Source organism: Misgurnus anguillicaudatus, chromosome 10 (assembly GCF_027580225.2).
Source record: "Misgurnus anguillicaudatus chromosome 10, ASM2758022v2, whole genome shotgun sequence".
Lineage (NCBI taxonomy): Eukaryota > Metazoa > Chordata > Actinopteri > Cypriniformes > Cobitidae > Misgurnus > Misgurnus anguillicaudatus.
This window is the reverse complement of record NC_073346.2, coordinates 15,715,991-15,739,788: the sequence shown is the minus strand read 5'-3', so window position 1 is coordinate 15,739,788 and position 23,798 is coordinate 15,715,991. Positions and strand designations below refer to the sequence as shown.

The window sequence follows — 23,798 nt, the reverse complement described above, 5'->3', positions numbered from 1 at the left end:
GGCATCGTCTGTGTTTAGTGTGACCTCTCTTGGAACTAAACACATCTTGAGCGTTTTTGAGCAGAATTAAGGAAAAAAGACAAATTGCTTTCAAATGAGAAATTAGGATTTAATTTTATTTAGGTTTAAGAGATCCTGCAGTTTCCTGCTAATGTTCAAGTGGAAGGAGAGTTTACCCTAAAATATGACTATATACACATTTCATGTATTTTCTGATAGTATTCTATTAAAAAGATTGAGAAACAATTATATATGATCACTATAACATTGCAAAAACAACAAGTCTAATTGTGGCATGGTGGCCTAAGACTTTTGCACAGTACTGTATGTGACCCTGTCTTAAAATTCAGGCTAAAGCCTCATAATCTAATTATAAGATTATAGGAGCATCAAAGTTTGATTTTAATCGTTGACTTCACATGGTCTTGGCCAATTTTAAAGATATCAAGATTATATTTTTACAGAATGTTCTTTACATTATATAGGATAAATGTATAAATTACAAACAAATTGGCTTAGCTTTGTTTTCACAGACTTTGTCCCATTTATATATGAATTCTGCATAGGGTTTGATGGCAATTAGATGGATAAAAGATGAAAATCGTCTATACTTTTAACAGCAGCTCTGTCCTTCATTAAAATTCACAGCCTGGACTCAATCCCCCGAATTCAGTCATGGTTTTGAGTAGGACAAAATTACTGTTTAAAGGAACCGTATGTAAGAAATTTATATCAAATGGCCGTGCATGCTTTTATCACCTCTCGTCTGGACTACTGCAACTCACTCTATAGCGGTATCTCCAAAGCACAAATTACCCGTCTTCAACTTGTCCAAAATGCTGCTGCCCGCTTCCTTTATAACAGTCGCAAAAGCGACCATATCATATCATATTGGCCACCAGTTGTTTGATTGCAGTACCAGTTTTAGCCACAAGTTTTGTGATTTCAATACCAATTTTGGCCACAATCCTACATACTGTTCCTTTAAGTAGATTTTTCATAGGTCACTAGGAAATTTTTTAAAGAGCACCTATTGTCCGATTCACGTTTTTAAATTTCCTTTGGTATGTAGGTGTGTATTAGTTCATGTTAACAATATGCAAAAGGTACAAACCCTAAAATAAATGATTGCCTCCCAAGTAAATCTTTTTCTTGGACTACAACAAACACATTGTAAGCAACAGTTTACGTCCTGGGATTGGTGATGTAGACAAGACCGACATTATTATAATTCCTCCCGCTTGGACACGCAGCCTATAAGTTCACTCCTGTAAGCAACCAAATCTTTCAAACATGGTAAGGAGCGTCACATTTCCGGCTGACGTCAGAGGTGTACAGATTAGCTGGCCAATCGAGGACACAGAGCTTTTCAAACCCGTGCATTTCAAGAAGAGAGTGAAATCTGGAGATACAAAAATGTACGGTGTGTGGAAAATTATGTGTTTTTTAACCATAAACCACACAAACACATTGTATTATACCAAATACACAAAATAACATTTTGAATGTTATTTAAAATAAAAATGTAGTATGTTGCTCAAATATATTATACAAAATATGTTGAATAAAATAATATAAATCCTTATTGTATTATCACAATATAAATGAGATGTCTGCATCATCTTGACAATAGGGAAAATTTTTGCAATATGTGTCACCCACATTATCAGTGCGAAGAACAATGCATCTCATTTTTAAATCAACTTGAAGCCAAAAAAGAGGGGAAAAACAGAATACTCTGGGAATTAGGAAGAGCCTGATAATTCATTCCAGACGTATAATGCAAACAGTCAAGAGATACAGTAGCAGCAATAAGGCAACAACAAAGGAATCTCAAGCAAATTATATTCTTGTGCTTTTAACAATCAACAAAATGTAGGTCATGCCGTATAAGGTGAGATAGAAAACCGCAAAATATAGAAAAAGGTGAAGCGGGTACGGCTTAATCACGTACTTTGTCCAACGTTTTTAGACCCAGCAATAAAAGCGCAACAGCAGTAAATGTAGGGGGCTGTGAACTCCAGCCTTTCCAGGCCATAAAAGCCCACTGTGCTGAATTACCCTGTTATTAACAGTAATGTAGTCCCCACAGCCCACTGAGACACTCTGCATGGGTCTAATACCACACAGTCTTGATAATCTCCATACACATATACCCGAAGAAAGGACCAGCATGCCAGTTGGCACTTCTGTTTGAGTAGGATAAAAAACGGCCCATCAACTTCACCAAGTCTTCGACTGCAAGTGAGAGACCTGCATCTCTACTTACATCAAAACATCTCTTAATGACTGTGGCCTTGTCCAACAACGGCCTCACATGCCAAAAGCTAGCCTTCAGGCTCTGGCATCTGGCTGTTTCTGGAGGCTACGTCAACTCGGCGGGTAGCAAAGATAGCTGTGCATGACAGTCTGACGTAGGTGTGAGTTGAAGAAAAATAAGAGTTTATTGTGTGTTTACACGGTTTTGTGCCAGCATCGAATATCTACAAGGTGAGATTAGAGTACTGTAAATGCTAATACCATAACTGTGAACTAAGATCGCATCCTAGGAGTTTCAAACCACAATTACGTTTCACCAAAAGCATCAACTCTTGAAATTTCAGAAGCGATTAGCTCTGAACTTTGCCAGGTTTCGTAATGACCCGAAGTTGACATCATCTGTGGCCCTACCAACCAGCCAGCCAGGTATTTTAAGGGCTAACTGATGAAGAGACAGTTTCTGGTATGTGCTCAAGATAAAAGGACATGCGCTGTAAGATTTTAAGGTCTCTCTGATAGCTTCAGATGGAATGTTTCATGGATTCCCAAATGAATGCACGTGGCAAGATTTGGCTCCGATGTAGCAAGATGTGAATGCATAACAAAGTATAGGTATTATGAAGACAGTCACCCAGAGGCTATTGAAAATCAAGCCAATAACTTCAGCCAATCATTCTCTAGTTCAGACAATAACAAAGCAGATGAAAAACTACATTGCTCAATGTCATTGAATGGAGGCCAAGAGAAATGATTGCTGTAGTCTTTCAGCTCGAATTGTTTTTTATCATTTCAATCTGAATTACTCATAATGGGATTAAATTAAACTGTGTAGAACAGCAAATGTTTCCAAAAGATGTGACTTTGGAAATGTTATTGCTCGGGGTATGCTTATTCATAGCTCAGTTTCATTTTTTAGTGTTAGTTTGGTCTTAGATCTCTTTTAAAGAGGTAGTTCATTGAAAAAATGAAAATTCTGTCATCATTTACTCACCCTCCAATTGTCAAACCTCAAACTTATATAATGTATAAATTTTAACCAAACAGATGGTGAAGATATTTTAACCAAACAGATCTGGGGCACCATTCACATCATACACTGTAAAAAGTAGGATTAACTTAAAAAAATCACTTTAAAGGAAGAGTAACTGATTTGATCCTGAAACATTTTGGTTATGCTGGTTAAAAGTCTCCTCACATCCTGATAGCAATCACTGTGTTAAGTTGTTTAAATGTATTTGTAGAAATTTATGTCATTTGTGAAAGGCGTAGGACCAAAAAATGTTCAACAAATCATAGATTTCGGTCCGAACGGACGTTCCCTTTTTTGTCCCTTATACGTAAGCGAGTCCCTTAACAGCAAACTTTTCTGCTGAATTGACAACCTGCACAGGAGGCACACAACGAAAGACATCTTTTATAACAACAACAGCAAAAACTGCCTGGATCAGCAAGAGCAAAAACCAAAATGAACATCGGTAACTTTACTGCTTTACCACAAGATGCAAACAGCTGCAGGACGCAAAGGGTCTGCAAGAGTCGTTGCACTGTTTATTTTGGTAAGGTGGGTATGCGATATGTTTGTATTGAGATGGATTCAGATATTCTACTTTGATGAAACGTTGTGTTGCTTATGAAATTTGTGTTCGTTTACGGATTAGCATAACGATATAGTTACTACGTCTACACAACTGAACGTGTTTTTAAACTAATTTTGATGTAAACCAGTTGTTTGGTTATTTTGGAAGTGTTATTCGCTTTGCACTGCAAAGTTTTCTCACTGGTGAATGAGACATGAGATGTGACCGTCTGATCTGTGCGTGTTCATGTGTTTTGAGGGTCTTGAGGGTGGGATCGGGATTTCATTGCTAGGCGGCTACCGTTAGCATTTTTCAAAATGTGTTAGCCTACCTTTAATAGGTAAAAGCTAAAAATAGATTTTTTTTCAACTTTAAAGGGGACATACCATAAAAATCTGTTTTTTTTCCATGTTTAAGTGCTTATAATTGGGTCCCCAGTGCTTTTATCAACCTAGAAAATGTGTAAAAGATCAGCCCAGTAACTTAGTTTTGGTAAACCATTCTCCACAAGCATGTGAAAAAAGAGTCATTGAAATTTGGCTCCCCTGGTGATGTCAAAAGGGGATAAGATCGCCCCTTAACCTGCACTTTCCAATCACACCACTGCCATTTAGTACAGAGATCAGCTCATTTCCATGTTAAAGGGATAGTTCACTTTAAAATGAAAATTCTGTCATCATTTACTCATCCTCAGGTTGTTCTGATCAACACAAAAAAATATATTTTGAGAAAATATAATATTTTGGAAAAAAATATTTTGGAAGTATTGTGATAAATGACTAAGAAAATGTTTTGATAAATGATGGTAAGCACACACAATTCCATCATATTTTTTATTCCTACTATTGAAGTCTATGTTCACTATCTGCTGTGTGTTTACCATCATTTCTCAAAATATCTTATTTTGTGTTCATCAGAAAAAAGAAATTCATACAGGTTTAGAACAACATGAGGACGAGTAAATGATGACGGAATTTTCATTTTAAAGTGAACTGTCCCTTTAAGGGACACACCCAAAACGGCACATTTTTGCACACACCTACAAAGTAAAATTTTAACATGCTATAATAAATTATCTATATGATATTTTCAGCTAAAACTTCACATATGTACTCTGTGGACACCAAAGATTTATTTGACATCTTAAAAAAGTCTTGTGAAATGTCCCCTTTAAGTGGAAAAAGTTAAGTTTGAAAAAGCTTACATTTTTAGGTTATACCAATTGAAGTAATTTTAAAAAGTTTTTTCACCTGATTCACCATCAGTTTAGGGTAAAAATTTAAGTTGACAAAATTTCAATTTTTACAATGTAGTATTATTTTTTCCAATTATGGTAGTCAGTGGTGCCCCAGATCTGCTTGGCTACAAAAATTCTTCAAAATATCTTCCTATGTATTCAGCAGAACTAAATATTTATACAGGTTTTGAACTCGAGGGTGAATAAATGACAGAATTTAAATTTTTTGGTAAACTATCCCTTCAAGCAATTTAGCAATTTAAGAGAAATAGATACAAGTGAGACAAATGAGAGACAAATGAGACAATTGTTTAAACACATTAAGAGTATGAACCTGTAAAACTACTGCTCAAATTAGTTCCAGGACGCCAAGATTTCAACAATATCAATTGGACCCATTAGACAGCAGAATACCATGTAAATTATTATTTAGATAAAATGCTTACCCTCCATCCAGCTGAAAGCCTTCAAGTTCGTCTTTCTGCTCATCCAAGGTGGATTCCAAGTCCAGATAGCTGCCATTATGGGACAGCTGTAGGGCACAATCATCGAGCTAAGAGAGGACAAAACAAAAAAGACAAGACATATCCATCAAAACAAGAACCAAAGTACATTCCATCTGTTTAGATCGTCTTAAGAATATAATTATGTTAAAAGAACATTAAATCTTGGTGTAAATTCAAATTCACATAAATATTTAGTGATGCTGATGATGGTTTGATATGCGTGACATCAGGGTGATCTCATGCTGAGCCTTGACATGTCCGCTATGTGCCGTACAGGAATGCGCCTCATCCTTCAATTCAGTCGCAGCGATCATAACATTGCATGGCTTCATAAACACTGACGTACCACACTCGAGCAGTCCTTTCATGTTGCGATGCCTATTTCATCTCGATATCAACTTATTGACACTGAAATGTAAAGCATTGGGTGCCACCAAAGCTCATACGTTGTTTAATGAATCTATCTTGAGTTAAAACACTAACAGCAAGGAAGACAAATGACTCGGTTAATGAGCACGTTTTACCAGGATATTATTTAAAAACATGTCGTATTAAGTTCGGCCTCAGGGCATCGAAAGAACTTCAAGTATTTTATAAGCTTAGCTGTCACGACTTGGACGGCTTTAAAAGCAGTCTAGATCACGCAAGGTCACGCCTCCTCTGAAGATTTATCACCCTTTACACAAGTGTGGTGAAACGCCCATCCACACCATCTGAAGATCTGTTGCGGTCCTCTGAGATCGGCTCTGTTGGAGGCCTGCCTGTTTGTTGACACTCAATTAAAGCCCAGTGACGGGATTTAGGGCGTCCCGGGGGACCAGCAGTGTGATCTGTCAATCAAGCAGTGAGCAAGGTTATCCGCTGCTTTAAACAAGCGAATTACGCACAGTCCTTGTTCCAAACCCAGACCCCCCTCCCAGTCCCAGATCAGACCTTAAGCCCCTGCCTGACTTACCGAGCCAGATCCAGCCCGAGGGACAGGTATGAATATCCTTCATGCATGGGTACCATATGGAGTTTACTTTTGCCAGCATGTCTGGAATACCAATGGGGTCTTGTTGAAAGTCTCAGTTCCCACCTCTAGGATCACAGTATTGGAAACCATTGGTTTACCTTAAATTACCAGAGAAGCTTACGCAGACTGGACTTTTTATTTCATCTAATTCCCAAGTTTAAAAGCAAAAAGTAGGGCATGGGCAAAACACTTTCATTTTACATGACTCACACTGCACCTTGCCCAAACCTGACTCTGATGAATAACTCCAACAATTGTGCACGATCAATCCAGTCCAAAATTTATGATACTTTCTAATTTAACATTTCTATATAGCCATTGTCTGTTTATGCTAGTATTTAAAAGCAGCGTTTGGATAAAGTAGACTGATTTTCTGAGCAGATTGCAAGTGGCGTGCTAACAGGATTACATATCGTCTCCACCTCTAAACACCTTTGAGTGTTTATCTGCTTTGGTTTATAGACCAGTCCACAACACACTAGGTGTGGCAGCCATTCCTGCACACAGAAAACTTTTCAATTGCTTCGGGATGGAGCAGACACACAATGTTCAAAAATATCCCTTTGGTGAATCAAACAGCTCTATATACAGTACTCTTTAACAACTTCATTTTTTACATTTGCAAAGGAATTCAACCTACTATTTTAAGTTTTGGCTTGAGATTAGTTGGCATAACTTATAAAATGAAGTTGAAATTGTTTAACTTATTTTTTTTTTAAGTTAAGGTAACATAAAAACATATGTTGATTTGACAAAAATGTTGCATATTTTTTGGGTAACAAATTATTTGCATGAATTATTAATTAATTGCATGAACAGTGCTTTAATGAGAAAATACTTAAAGACTTCTCAGAAAGGTTTTTATCATGCAAAGAAAACTGTGTAAGGGTATGTAAACACATCAACAATGTACTAAAAAATAAAACGTTTTTCCTTCACATTTTTTGTGTATAATACAAATACATTCCTAGTTCACACCGATGTGCAAAAACAACTAAAATGCTAAATTACGCAGTAGTTGCTGATGTCACAAAATGTCTGAACACGTGATACATGCGCATGACATCACTGTTTTCACAAATTCACATGTTCATTATGTCCGTCTAAGTTTTGAGGATCGCTCTGCCCTCTGCATCTGATCTCTATCAAAAGTCATTTACAAAAATTCTATTTTTCTCAGCTTTTTGCTCAAAATTTGGTGTTTTTGAAGAAACCTACCCATACTTGAGAGGTGATAAAAAGAGTTTTTGTTTGAAAGCAGAGGGTTTGCTCTTTCATTTAGTATATTGTATATTTATATATTTAAAGAAGAGCATTTTCTGGGAGGCATTTTGTGAAAATCATGAAAAATGCTGGCGGGGAAAGAGTTAACCACAAGGGACAGCTGTTTAATATGTATTTGCATTTGAATAGAGCTGCATTACCGCTTTTAGACATTTTTGAATAAAACGTCACTGCTGCTTCTTCTTCATTGGATAACTCCTCTTCTGGGGGTTCACGAGAGTAAAGTGTCCATCGAATCCGAGTACTTTCACCTACTGTTTTTCGAATACTATGAATTCGGACATACTACTCGCCTTGCCTACTGCTTTTACCTACTTGCAGTCTTGGACGCTGTGATTAACTGTATTATTTTCCAAAACTTGCACTTTGAAACCCGTTTTCAAAAGTTTGGATTTTCAAGTCATACGAATGAATGGCCAAAACAAATAAAAGCTTTTCCGTATTTCGTTGAAAATGGCGTTGTGTAAACGGTCCCCAAAGCTAAAGTACACTACAAAGATATTACAAATAGTATACAGATAGTATACAAATATGCATCCATATTCCATATATAAGAATAAAAACAGATAAACTTGTAAGGGATAATACACGGCTAGCCATGCATTAAAGGATTTTAATGCACGATGTAGAGGCAAAGAACCACCCGACGCGAAGCCTCTACGTCGTGCATTAAAATCCTTTAATGCATGGCTAGCCGTGGATTATCCCACTTATACCACAGTTATTTGCCAAGTTAAAAACAAGTTAAAGCTGTAACTGATGTTTAGGGTTATTTTTTTACAGACGGGTAAAATGACGGTTATTTTCTTACGTTACAGTTATGTTTAATATAAAAGAGAATCAGAGTAGATCTCGAAATCACAATTGTTCTGTCTTTGGCCCAAGAAGTCACTGAAAGTGTTAACTGCCCATGAAGTTGTCTTTTTCGTATTGACCTCATCTTTGTCCTCTTCGATCTTATCTAGCTCTGCCGGTGTTCATTCTTTGTGCCGCTTTTTGTCTTCTCCAAGTCTATTTTGTTTATGTTTATAATGTTTATAGTAGCGGATTAATTTCGAACTGTTATCAAACTGACTGGAACTACCTGTGCATTAAACGATTTTACTGCACAACTTCCAGCCATCAGAATCGAGTATTTAAACAGCCCGTGGTATAAGTTAAATTATGTCAGTAATAAACCAGTTAATTTTTAAATGACTAGTCAACTATTCTAACCCATCCCTTTTAAGCGTCACTGTACGCACATGATGAAATGAAAGTAATGTGATTGTCAACTTATTACTGTATGGTAACCCATACTCAACATTTAACCCGTTCCAGTGAGTATTAAACACACGCACTGCAAGTCGCAAACACACACACACATGGAGCGGTGGCCAGCTAAGAGCTATCACTGCAGCCCCCCGGGAGAAAGTGGGCAAAGGGTGTGGCTGTGAGAATCAAACCAGCAACCTTTGGTTACAACCCCAACTCTCTAATCATCAGGCCATGAATGTATGCCCCACTGATGGTGTGTAGACATTACTGTCATGTGTGATATTTGGAAAGTTGTGACAGTGAAAGTCATTCAACAACATATAACATGAAGCCATGACTAATAATGGTTTATTAATGGACTCTGTCATCTAATTTCTCATTATGAACAGCGGTTGTTAAATTAAAAGTGGAGAACGAAAAAGACAGATAGAGGTAAAAAGAGAGGAATGATGCTGTTAAAAACATTAAGGGCTCCATAGCTTTGATCTCAAGACCACTCTATTCATTTGAGGAAGCTCTGTGGTGCCCAAACATCATGTCATGTTGGAGAACTTACACCAGACATGTGGTTAACCATGGCAACGCTGACTACACAGTCTCATCTCTTAGCCTCAAGAGGCAACGCTAACCATCATCTGTACTCCAGAGATCTTCCTGTAGCTAAATCTCCTGTCAGTCCAAAGAAAGCCCACCGGAGCTAAAACAGTTTAACTTTGACAATGTTTTCAATGTGGCAAGATATAAAAGAAGCAACTAGATGAAAAAACTGAGATGCTTTATTCAGGGTTAGGGTTTATGTAGATTAAGTAGATTTTGAGCCCAGATCTGACGCTGATAAGAAATCCAGACATACAAGCTCAAGATAATCTAACTTTATGGTTCACCATCCTGCTTGAGGTTTGCTCAAGTTTTATTGTCATGTCATTCGAGAAAAGTATATTTACTCTACTCACTGACATTGAAATACTGCAGAAAGTGGCCAAATCACAGTAAGCTTTGATGTTTAATATAATGTGAAGCAAGATTCTGGAGACTTTATTGATGTTTAAGGGAATTAAATGGAGTACAGCAACTGCCACTGAGATAAATGGGAATGTAAGCGGATATCTTTCTCAAGGTATTATAGACCTACTTGGTCACGGCAGGTTAGGAAAAATCCAGATTAGCAGAACAGATATTGAGGTTTGTATTGCATGGCGCTTTATAGTTGTGCCTGCTAAGGACACGGTGTACAGGTTTTCATCACAGAAGACCAGGGAAGCGATGCAGATTAGAATTGAATCGCCTCGTTTTTTTTGAAGTAACGGGAACCGATCCTGAATCATCTTGTAACTTCAAGCTCTGTTAGCTTAAAATAACTCCGACTTAGATCTAAAGACAATACTCTTCCTTTTTTACAACACTGCACACATTAAAGTGCGGGGCATAAATCCTCAGGCAGATGTTATATATAGCCCATTATGTTATTATAAGACCCTTATGTTAGACCCTCAAACTAAAGTGTTGCACTTCAGTCTCCGGCCAAAACTCCCTCGTCTTGGCTTGAGCCTTTACAACTTCAAGAGGCAGAAAGTAGATTGCTTCCTAAGAACTTGGCAGGGTAATTTACAGATGAAAAAAAATTTTCTGTTCTGTTGTCTCCAGATGTGCTCCATCTCTTTCAGGTCGACCCAGATAGTTTGCTGAAAGGGACCCCATGCAGGTACTTCAGGTTCGTCACCGGGCCGGGCGTTACTTTTGGTTCTGATAACCATCAGACACAGCTGGGATCAGCTTCACGTTCTTTCATGTCAGCTGTACCGTAGGATGGATCAGAACAGCATTCTTCTGTGCCACCGAGGTGCCTGCCAGGTGCCTCGCATTACTCTCAACACACGGACAGCGTGAGCTTAACCGTAATGGGCTGGCATTTGTTGTAAAACAGTCTTCCTTCAATGACTCTACAATATCTCTCTCTCTTTCTCCCTCTCTCTCAAACCACCATCAAATTTTGATTGAAGGGAGTGTTTCATGAGCCTCAGAGTGATGGTGTGAGATTTGCCAGCCTCTCTTTAGAATGACATCAGATCTTTTAATAGGGAGGTGATTGCATCCAAAAACAAGCACTATGGCAAACATGTTATCAAGTTTACTACCATTCCATTATGACTGAAAAATAATATAAAAAAGTGATTGGCCCAATTAAAAATAAATAATGCACAAAATGAATTTTAGATTAAGTTATTAGGGAAAAAATTATAAAGTATTAAGATGGGAACCTGCAAGCATTTTTCATGATTTTCACAAAAGTTTAATGCCTCTTCTATAAATATAAACATACAATATATTAAATGAAAGAACAGACCATCTGCTTTCAAAAAAAAAAACTTTCATCATACCTTCATTAGTTCTCTTTTATCACCTATCAAATGGCACTTTCCATTGCATAGTACCCCACAGTTTGGTTCGGGTCGGGTCAGCTGACTTTTGAGAGCTTTTCCACTGGGTGCAGTACGTAGTACCCAATACTTTTTTTAGTACCACCTCTGTTGGGGTTCCAAGCAATCCGAGCTGATACCAAGCGTGACGCAAAAACACCGTAGATCACTGATTGGTCTGAGAGAATCGTCACTACCAGTGCCATCGCTATAATGTAAAGATTAGCTTTACATTAGTGCTAGCTTGCGCTGGCTCGAGCAAACATGTTGCTCTGCTATAAGTTCCCAAACTCCCTTTTAGCGATGAAAAACATCCACAGCTTTAGAACCAGGAACACCATATTTTCCAGACTTGCAGTTTGTAGCAGCACATTTGCACGTGCGCATTATATGTGAATATGCAACTCAAATGAGGCTGACAACGCCACCGGTGTTTGTACAGAAACTGTCATGTGGGACAGAGGTAGTGATAAACACGATGTGCAAACTAGAAACAGGGGTACTATGCAATGGAAAAGCACCAAAATATGGGTAGGTTTCTTCAAAAACACAAATGGTGGGAAATGAGTTAAAGGGGTCATAGCGTGAAAATCTGACTTATTCCACATTTAAGTGCTATGATTGGGTCCCCAGTGCTTCTATCAACCTTTAAAATGCAAAAAAGAACTACCCAGTAACTTAGTTTTGTTAAACCATTTTCTGCAAGCATGGGATTTTTACGAAAAAGGTTTTATGATGTAGGTAGCAAGTCTAATTATAATAATAATATCGCCCCTTAATCTGCACTATCCAACCATGCCATTTAGTGCAGAGACAAAGAGAGAGAGAAAAAATAATTGACAGCATAATTAAGTTTAACAAACCACAATCATTGCGATTAATGTTTGCATTTCATCAGCTCATTTGCATTTTAAATGACACACCCAAAAACGACAAATTTTTGCTCGCACCTACAAAGCTATTTTATTTTATAATAAATTATCTGTGGGGTATTTTGAGCTAAAACTTCACATACACACTCTGGGGACACCAAAGACTTATTTTAAGTATTTAAAAAAATGTCATTATATGACCCCTTTAAATCTGAATCAACCCACAATTGGCGATGTCATGTGCAAGCATTAGTATAGGAGTGGAATACTTTTAATGATCTTCATAATAATATAATTTTGGACAGTTTGGTCATCTTTTAAATGTTTTTCTCTTCCTTAAATGTGTAAAATTTAAAAAAGTTGTTTTATTTAGTTAGGTACAACAACTTAACAGCTGATGATTTACTTTTTCAGCCCATCTGCTGTGCACTTAAATCAGTTGTCAGGGTGTAGTAAGCTGTGATACTGTACATTGCCGATTCTCTGTTTTTTTCTTTATCAATCACAGGCCAACACACATATACTGTGAATTTAGGTATATGGGACAGTTTTGAAGTTGAGATTATCCCCAGGTAAATATACAGCATTTAAAGATAGGGATAAATACACAAAAACATCCTGATTAAACAGTAGTGCACGGATTAAAGCTCTAGCAAAGACTTCCAGGACAGGGAGAGCTGCTAATCTGAGTTCAAAGCTCCTGGATTAACAGTATACAGTAACTGATGGGTCCCCACCCAGTCACTGACCCCGTGACCCTGTGTGGTCATGAGGCTGGAAAGCCGGGCCTGGCCTTCCTCTTCCAACCACAAAATAGAGCACTGGCAAGCAAAGTCAGATCTGACGATGACCTAAAAATAAGAGTAGACTGGGAACGAGCATCGCTCACAAAATTTTTTACCCTCGATTTCATCTTAAGGCCCAGATTTAGTTTAGTGGAACAGTATAGCATTCAGAAAAATGAAAACTTTGCTTTTCCCATACAGGAAAATGCGTCAGTTTCCATCCATTGCACATGCCTTGGTAGCCGAAAAATTATTTAGATTCGGGAAGAATACATTAAAAAACATCCTTTTAACTGCAATGTAGCATATTAAAACATTCTGCTATTTATTAGAGTAGTAAACTGTGAAACAGACAGCTGTCTGCGTGCCAAAATCTTAAAGAATGCAACTCTACTTCTACATCAAAGTCATAATTAAATGACGCAATAACGTGCATCAACTAAATTAAAAAGTCCTCAACACGCTTCACTCGTTTGATGTGAGTGACACAGTGAGTGTTTACGTGTTTGTTTTTCATTAAATATATATAAAACATCTTCTCTGGTCGCTTTCTAAATATACAGTGCGCAATTAGCACGTTAAAAGAGGTTTGTAGCATGTCATGTGTAGGAACCACAAAACCCCTTGCATTGTAGAGGCATGCGAAGCCAACCAGAAACGTGGAGGTTTTCTGCAAACACTGCCGAAAAAGTCACAGGGATGCAAAAAACCTCAACTCTGCATAACAATGTGTAAGGCTAATCCAGAGTTCAGCCGCAGATGTGAAGGGCTAGCCTATATTTTACAGCATTTAGCATAACTTCTCATTACCAGACTCTGTAATTTTAGCAAAATCCATGCGCAGACAGAAAAGGCTTACCGAAAAAAGTTACTCGGTGCAGGGCCGCATACATCAAGCGCAAGAGTGAGTGTGACTGATTTGTGTGCGTGTGAGAAATAAAACAAGAAAGCAAAAAAAGTGAGAGATAGACAGACAGTGAGGAAATGTTTATTCCCAAAGTTGAATTTCTCAGAGGTTTCTCTTTAATAGTTCAGGAGACTATGCTGCAATGCTTTTTTGGTTAAAAGAAACAAAATTCAGTTATTGAGCAAGTATAAAAAAACGGTTCTAAATTATTAATATTATTATAATATACAGTGTTTAACAAATTTATTAGACCATCCATGTTACCTAAAGTAAACTTTAATTTAAAGTTTCAAACAAAGTAATTAAACTGTAATTTTAAGTTTCAAAGAGAGATGATGTTAAGTAAAGTAACCTATATTTTTAGGGTGCTCTTTTAAATCTAAGCACAATTTGAGACAGCTGAAATCAACTTTTGTAAATTATTGGGTTTAGGGATGAGAAGATTCCCCAAGTCGCTCTGTGCATCGGCATAAAGAGTTAACAATGTGATGCATCGGTAAAAAACTGATTTATTTATGTATAATTATTAGTAGATGCGTTATACTTTTATTATTTAGAAAGTGGCCAATATTTTAAGATGGTAAAAATATATAGACATAGTGTCCGTGACGTCTCCCATAAGTTTCTGAGGATCGTTTTTGAAGCCAATAGTAGGCGGTGCCTGCTGTTGCCATCTTGGCCACGCGTCACAGCGCATCACTCGTAGATATCCGAAAATGGGTAAAGAGGCGGGACGTGGGTGAAGCTGAGGTGGCTGGTTGCAGAAACCACGCCCGCCTAGCTCGACTCTAGTGATAGCAGTGGCTGTTCAACCGTCACTCAAGTGGCCACGCCCTTAATTATGCAGAACTTTAAAGCTCCACTGTGTAGGATCTACTCCCATCAAGCGGTGAAAGTCTATATGACAACCAACTGAATATTACTTTCTAGCCCCCCCCCATTCGGAACGCGTTTTAACTCGTACGGTGGCCCGGCCGTGTCATGCCAAGGTTAACATGGCTTCCAGTAGCTACAAACCAAAAGCAATGAAAAAAATGAACAATTTGCAATGTCATTTGCGTGTGATCCATCAAAGCACACAGATTTATGTTTAACGTGGAAAAAGTCTGATTGTATATATCCGCTTAAAATCACATACAAAAAGCAACCATAAACGTAGCTTAGACACTCCTTTTTCATCCACGCGAGGAAATTATCACAGGGGCTGTTAAACTTGGTATTAAGATGTGTTTTCGTCGATCAGATCACAAGTGGACGAGAGAGACACATTACGTTTACACTTGGTGTTTAAATCCGTCTCTTTTTGTCCATTTTCGACCGCTTCTCTTCAGATTACTGAGGAGATGGTCTGTGGACGAGTCCCTCTCCTGTCATTTAATCATGAGCTAGAGTAATGACGGGTTTAAATGGACGCGAACTAATATGTCAGAGTCCAATGCTTATGTTAAAGTAAACGTTACATGTCCGTGTATATGTAAGAGCTTTCTCTGATATTGGTGAAATAAGATCGCTCAACTTTCACACGCTTGTAAAATGAAACGAAAGACGCGCAGATCAGACGCTTTTATCAATGAAAGGCTAAAAATAGCGCTGTACACCGTGTGTTTGTGTTAGAGGTCAGAAAAGATGAAAAACATTTATCTCAGTAACAGTTACCTCAGATTACATAAATGGGCGGAGAGACGGCGTGTGGCTGTTCCAAGACATTAAACCACATGCATGTTTAGTTAGCCAAGGAACTATAAAACTTCAAGTTTACAACATAAACTGTATATGTAAACGAATATGCTGAATTACCTGTGGTGAAGATAACTTAGCAACTTCATTGTCCAATGAGACCCATCTTGGAAAACTAACTCCAATATTGACTTTGGTCTTGATGTTTTTCCTGTCACGTTGTCGTTTAAAATGCCTGTTTCGCTTCCTTGGCGACTTGTTTTAATGTCCTCGAGAATAGTTCTTCAACAGGCTTTCAAAGCATTAGATCGCAGGTTTATCACGGCGTGCGGCCGAAGGATTCAGTCTAACGCAGGTCGCATATCCGGGCTGCATACGTCAACAAGCCTGGTTTATTTAAATTAACTGAGCATTACATTCGCAAGTCATAAGCATATTACATCAATTTACAATTAACTAAGAATAAATGTCAGCTTTATAATTGTTAATATTCTGAAATAAGACTGTCTTGATGACGTATACCGCCTACACATGCAACCTCCGTAGGCTTCAGCTCGCGGCCAGCTTGAGTGTACTCTGAAAGCGCGAAAGGCGGAGCTTGAATTTCAGGAATGTCCCTCGTCGGCGAATGTATTTCAAAGATGGAGGCACAACATGGATTCAGCCAGAGAGCGACTCGATCGTATGTATTTTAAATAGCAGATTCTACACTTACGAGAATACTTTGATTAGTGGGGTGGAAGTAATTACACATGAATGAGCACATACTTTTGGAAGAAAACATGGGTTTTTTGCTAAGAATTAACTAAAAAAAGTACACACTGGAGCTTTAAGGCTTAATATAATTTAAAAGGATGAGTTACAAAAAAAAAATTACCTCCTCCCAATTGTCATGAAGGGCAAAATTAGCTATAAAGACCCAAAACAATTTTTGTACCAGGCTGTAAACATATTTTTTTCTGCTCTAAAGATTGTCATTTTAACATGGGGGTCTATTGGAATTGACTCCGTTTTGGAGCCAGCCTCTAGCGGCCAGTCGATGAATTGCAGTTTAAATCACTTCCGTATTGGCTTTATCAGAGAGATCGGAAGGTTGCCCCTCGCTTATCATCTGCTGGCGTATTACAACAGTACGGAAACCGGCGAGGCTTGTGTGTCATGAAAGTCACAGAGTATAACATGGCAAAAGAAGTAGAGCTATCCTCCACCAAGTCATTACAAGATGCCATTTTCTTGTATTCTTATAATTAAACAATTTTTTATACCCTAATAGCTTTGCTTATCTTCTTGTGTCGCGGAAGTACAGTAGTATAATGAAAACACGAAATGGAGTATTATATGGACTCTAAGGGGCTGATCAGACCAAAACCGTTTATGGCAGTTGCAGGCGCCTTTTTTGAATGATATTCTATGGGCAGGGAGCGTTTGCGCGTTGTTTATGCGCGCCGAGCGCCTTGCGGTATCTGCCGCCAGCTGCAGCATGCGTGCTTTGAAGGAGCGCTTAGAGCGGAGAAGCGCCTGACATCATTCGCGTCTTTCCATTGTCCAATCGAATGAGGGGAGAGGCGGGCCTTACGTTGTGGTGAGGGAAGTTTACAGTTGCTTTGAAGAAACGGACTCCACTCGCTCACTCTCTCCTGCGTGTTTGTGCACCTCTCACCCTCAAACAAGGTCAGAGCAAGCGCCCTCTTTTTAAAGTTTCTGCTTATATAACAGTTAACAGCAAAATAGAGCTCACGCTTCAATATTTGATTGACAAGACAGCTGACTCGGTGGTTGCTAAGCAATAAGAAAAAGCCGCGTCGCACTGCTCTTTTTTTAAAAAGGCAGTGTGTCGCGCCTTGCGTTTCCAAGCGTTTAAAGCGCATTTGGTGTGATTAGCCCCTAAATGAGTCCATATAATTTAAATGAAATGGATTTGAGGAAGCAGCAGCGGGAATGTTAAAGGAGCATTTCACCCGTGGAAACATTATTCTTTATTAATGTAACATAAATTTAGAATTTGGTGCCTATTTGACCGAGAAAAGGGGTGTTTGTAGTCTCACCCCCTCAACAAAGATATAGGACTTCCTTCTTTCAATGATGCAAAATTATGATTTTTGCATCATTGAAAGAAGGAAGTGCAACACTGAAATCCATATTTCTCCTGTCTCAGCGGCAACTGAGGAAATGATGCATGACCATTCAAAACATGACTGGGTTTCTAACTATACAAAGCTTAATGCAAATGGGTGAAGTGTCCCTTTAAGGCTGTAGCTAAAATGCGTAATGGAGTTGAATTTATTAGATCATTCCTTTAGCGGAATGGATTTGACTGACTATTATTTATCGTGACAAAAGATGAGTTGCTACAGCTTATAAAATGATAATTCAGCTATATTTATGTTTATATTTCAACTATAACTCATTTCTAGTCAAGTTAAATAATATCAAGTTAAAATGACTTGTAAATCTGAGTTGCTTAAACAAAAAGAAATTAAGGCAGCAAAGAATTTTTGCACAAATTCAATGTGTGGAAACTATTTGTAACATATTAAATTGCGTAGCATCATATTTTTAATTGCATCATACTTCATTGAATGACATCGTGTTGAACTGAATCGAAATCAGACCGCAGTGCATCGTATCCCGGGTGAATCGTATCGCATCGTATCGGTAGCTGCTTTATGTATCTTTAATGTATTGCATCGTAGGCTATGCATCAGGATGCACATCAAATCTGACTCAGTTATGGAGATGCACATCCCTAATTGGGTTCTATTTCAAAGCAATAAAATATAAGAGGTAAAACACTTAAAGACACACTATGCAGTTATTTTACCTTAATATAACAGCTTCAAAGTTATTTCGGTGGTAAACAAAGTCATAGTAGGGCGAATCATCCTCCTGTTGAAGCTCGGGGAGGACGCGGCTAGAAAAACCAGCAATGCAAGCTTGAGAGAACCGCCCCTGACAAATCTCGCGAGAATCAGACTTGCTTTACGGCAACGATGTCACACACATTAGGCTTGTTCGACTTTGTGTAGCGCTGCAAGAACCGACCACCGGATGACGTCAAAGTACCGCGAGAATGATCCGAGATGGCACTTTGACGTCATCCGGCTGTCGGTTCTTGCAGCGCTGCATGAAGTCGGTCAAGCCTATAACAACTGCACGTGCGAATTTGAGACGTGAGGCTAAACAATTTAAAAGTTAAGAAGAGAGAAGGAAAAGAGAATCTGACCCCATTAGGAACTGGACAAGAGTCCCACTCGGTCAGGTTTTTACTCGTTGGCGTGAGCTAAAAGACAGCACTGGATGGGATGCTGATCTGGCGAACTTGTTGATGGACTAACTTAGTAAGTAAATCTCTTATTTGTAAACTTGTTTGCGGTCTATGTTGTATGTTGTTGCGCTTGCTTGTAGTATGTCATGCGATTATCATGACAACAGTTGTCAATATCTCACATAATTATCCGGACATAAATTAGCCTAGAGGTTGTAAATAGTTAAGACATGCACAATTTGTTAACTATTATGATAAATAGCAATAATCATGTATAGTGACATTATAATGACCAATGTTATGAAATAACGCAACGTACACAATTAACTTTGTCATGGCATTTTGTAATGTCTACATTACAATAAAAGAACACAAATGAAATGATAGACTATAGACTGTTTACTTGTGATTTAGCTGCAGTCATGTAAAAACGTTATAAGCCAGCAAACGCGGTAGGCTACTTTATTATTATATGCACTCTACACTTGGAATAAACTTCTTATTATCCTATTACCATCATCTGTAGTTTAGTAGACTATGCAGTAGCTCTATATTTGTATGAAATTGTGAAACATTATTCGGAGGTGAACTAGAGTGGGAAATTACGACAGTTGCAAGTATTCTCCAGCGACTCTAGGGGTCGCTGTTTGACAAAAACGCCGAAAATGCATAGAGCGGCTTTAAAAAAGTCCTTGAACATGTCTACTTTGGCTCTTTATTCTGGCTGTTTTCTGTCTTGTAATAATAACCAGGATGTTGAATCAAATTTCTGATTTTTCTTATCTGTGGGTTTCTATTATCAGTATAAAATAAACCAAAGTTGACAAGTTTCTAACAATATGTGTCAAACATTACAGAGAGCCCAAGCCATTTTCATTAAGCTTTAAGAACATAATGCTCTTCAATCTCTGCTTGTGTTGTGTTTATCCCACAGTCTGCTCACATGGAGGCAGTCTTAGCAGTGGACTATTTATACCAGTGTGACCTGAGCGTCACCAGTCAGACGTATAGTGGGATGCTACATAAAATACCATTCACAAGTGTCTAAACAACTATATCATCATGGTAGATTGTAGATCTCAATAAAGATTATACAGGACCACGGGTAGCATCTTATCCCATAAGGTCTGAACGTATCATAAATTATATCAGTCGAATTTGGAGCTAGAGCAGCACTTAAATTATACTCCCTACTGAAAAATCCAGCAAAGACCAGCATAAGCTGCTAGCTGGTTTTAGCTGGTTTAAGGTTGCAGTAGCTGGTCTAAGCTGGTCCTCTCAGCCTGGCAAAGCTGGTCAAGCCGGTGGGTCAGCTGGTCTTCCAGCATGAACAGCTAAGTCCACCTAGACCAGCTTAAAAAGTGACCAAAACACAGCTAGACCAGCTTGCTACACCAGCAATACCAGCTAAAACCAAGCTGGGAGACCAGATGAAACCAGCGATTTTTCAGTAGAGCAAAATAATTTCTGTTTAGTGAAAAAAATCAGGAAAATGGAAACAGAGAATTCAAGAAAGCAAGGGTGGTTAACAGAATAATAAAGGCAAAAATCTTCCCCAGAAGAGCATTAAAAATGTCTAAAATAAATATTGGCCTCATTTTTTTTAATCAATTTTAGGGTTTTAATATGGTGTGACAGATCATATATTGACTATAAATGTCACAACTATGTCAACAGGAAAGTTTACAAAAACTGCAAAAACCAAGAGTTTTCTTAATTAATGTGTACACTGATTTGTATCCAATCTCTTGATTTTGGTTTGCACTTGATATCTCTACTATATCTTATCAAAGTGTGTAAATTATGTCAAACCGTGATGACAAACATTTGACCCTCGTGACCCTCTAATGTTCTTTAAAAACATTATTTGTTCTTGTTGGCTGAGCAAAGATCTCTTATCACCAAGAGGTCTAAATAATTGGCCATTGAATACTAACAATATAGTGTCACGCCATATGGTTCATGTTCTTTTAGGCAAAATCCATTCGAGCAACCCGTGTATTTGTCATGGACCTCAATGGCCGCTAAAACATGTCTATTTTAAACATAAACATTGGGATTCTTCCTGATTTTATTCAAGTGTGAACAGACAAATACGGTATGTTCCAGAGAGTCAAACTAGTTTAAAATGATAGTCCTACAGGAATATAATATTAAAAGCTCTAACAATGCAATCTTTGATAAACAATCTAAAAGTTTCAAAACCTCCTTGTATGACAGCCAGAACACATAATACACAAAATCAGATCTATCAGTTAATGTTGCTCTGAGTGAAAATAACAATCAAGATGATGATGGACCATGCAACCGCCTCATTTGCGTGATGATGTTGAATGCGTTCGGCCTCATCACTCATCACATCTCATTCTCACTGTTCACCGTACACCACTGATTCATATTTGCTCAACACAGACTCCTTTATTGCAGTGGATGAGGGAAAACTGCAGTTTATCTTTGGGTACTGTAATAATACAATACAATAATGCTAAGTCAAACATGGTTTGGCCCCACGGGAGACCTTTTAATCATATCGGTCATCACTGACAGTGTCAATGACAGCTGTAGATTCCAGACTATATGAACATGGCATGCTTGCTCAGGCACTCAGTCCACCCAAGTATGGCCCTCAGCTGCTACGGTATGCATTCTTCTAAGACCACAATAACAGCACTCACAAACCTGCTCAGAGGATAACACTGTTTATGTGCTGGAAATGATGTTTAAGACAACAATTATAACTTATCCAGCTGAAGAAGAGCCTTGATTTGGACTCATGCCTATAATGAAGGAGAGGTGAGGTTTATTACAGACTGCGAGGCAGGATGTGAATAAACATAATGTCCAGTGTTACTGTAGTTTGGAACACTGCATTATGGGCTGGAGTCCAAAAGTTAAAGGTTATAGGTCAGTGTTAGGGAACACACATGATGTATTGTTTGAATGCACTGTAAGTGGCTTGGATAAAAGTGTCAGATACATGCATAAATGTAAATATTGTCAGCTACCTCGTGCCATTTACCTACTCCTCAAGTCCACTGTGACGTCATAAAGTGATGATTCATGATTGTTTATAAACAATGCAGGTAGTGTTTTTTTTTTGTACTATTGACAAGTCTGTTTAATAAGATTTTGGAGTAAAGACAAAAATAAACAACACACAGGGTGCGCAGGCAAGCGCAAACCTTGACGCAGTGCGCGCGAGACGCAGTGAAGTATCCTGGCATCGTATCAGTTATCAGTATTGGCACAGCATAAGTGCATGATGTCCTCCAGATACACTGCATCAGATATACAGCAGAAAAGTATCTACTGTAATAAATTCGATGATTTAGACTACAGTGAGTGCATGAAACGTTACGTTTGCGTTTGCAGCGCAAAGGTTGCGGGTTCGATCCCAGGAAAGACGCATACTGGTCAAATGTATCTATGGATTGAAAGCACCGTAAGTCGCGTTGGATGAAAACAATATGCATAAGTAAATGTGAAATACCTTGTGTGGGGCTTTGAGAAGTCTGTGAACTCCGGCGATCTGATTGATGAGCGGTATATCCTCTCTGAATGTGAAATGCGGGGGTCTGGTCGGCTCGGGAAAATTTGTGCTATTGAATGGATCAGTATCATCTAAGAACTGCACCCTGCATGAAAACGTAGCCATGGTACATCCATACACGTCGATTTAAGAAGTCGGCACAGACACAAAAATCCTTCAGACTTGGACGCAGTGCAAAAGTGACAATCCAGGTACACTCCGGTTTCTTCAGTTAATGTTTATACTCTGTGCGTCTGCAGTAGTTTCTTGCAAGATGAGTGTCGGTAGTATCCAAGGGGATATCGGACTGGCATGGCAAGGTGCTGAGGCAGACTGCTGCATACGGGACGGGACGGGAGAGCTACAGTCTGATGTCTGGAGCGGGATTGGGGGACTCCCTCCGGCTCAAATTCAAATGCAGACACAGCGCTGAAGTTGCGAGTGCCACAGCCAGCGGATTGGCGACACCTAGTGGGAAAGATTATATTACAGATGGACTGCACAAAAATCTTTGATATTTAGAAGTCGTTTGTCATTTCAGTAAAAAAGAGAAAAGTACCGCCAGACATCATCGTGAAAATAGTCCATACCAAGTCGAACTAACCATAATTTCCACAAAAACACAGTTGCTACTATAATATACTAAAACTAAACCAACATAATATTCAGAAAGATTATTACATTATTTAACGAGATCACAAGTCAGTTTATTATAATTTTACAGCAGTGTTAGCATTTAGCCTAGCCCCATTCATTCCTTAGGATCCAAACAGGGATGAATTTAGAAGCCACCAAACACTTCCATGTTTTCCCTATTTAAAGACTGTTACATAAGTAATTACATGAGTAAGTATGGTGGCACAAAATAAAATGTGGCAATTTTTAACTACTCATGTAACAGTCTTTTAAATTCACCCCTGTTTGGATCCTAAGGAATGAATGGGGCTAGCTAGGCTAAATGCTAACACATTCACGACGTGCTGTACAAAGATTAGATGGATGCATTGAGGAAAGATGGGTGTGTTTTGGTTTGTCTAAGTTGAGGTGAGAACATAGAAAAATGTTGAAAAACTGTGGTGTTTTCCTTTAAAGAATTAATTAACTATGTGTAAAAAGAACAGTGTGTCCCAGAAGGTCAGATTATGCCCAGGTAATGCCTCATTTAAGGTAAGTTTCATACCTGATGGCTACCAATGTTGATGCTAGAGTGA

General features: G+C 38.4%; 1 protein-coding gene across 6 annotated transcripts in view; it reads right to left on the bottom strand.

Annotated features, from left to right (window-relative positions):
* Positions 1 to 22,851, bottom strand: part of fhod3b (formin homology 2 domain containing 3b) — a 189,262-nt gene extending 166,411 nt beyond the window's left edge. For all 6 annotated transcript variants that reach the window (XM_055209661.2, XM_055209662.2, XM_055209664.2 and 3 more), the window contains exons 1-2: positions 22,549 to 22,851; positions 5,520 to 5,626 (exon numbers count right to left, since the gene is read on the bottom strand). In XM_055209661.2, the coding sequence (XP_055065636.2) occupies positions 5,520 to 5,626; positions 22,549 to 22,713 (272 nt within the window). In that variant the 5' untranslated portion in view covers positions 22,714 to 22,851. The remainder of the gene's footprint in view (positions 1 to 5,519; positions 5,627 to 22,548) is intronic.
* Between the last annotated feature and the right edge of the window lie 947 nt (positions 22,852 to 23,798).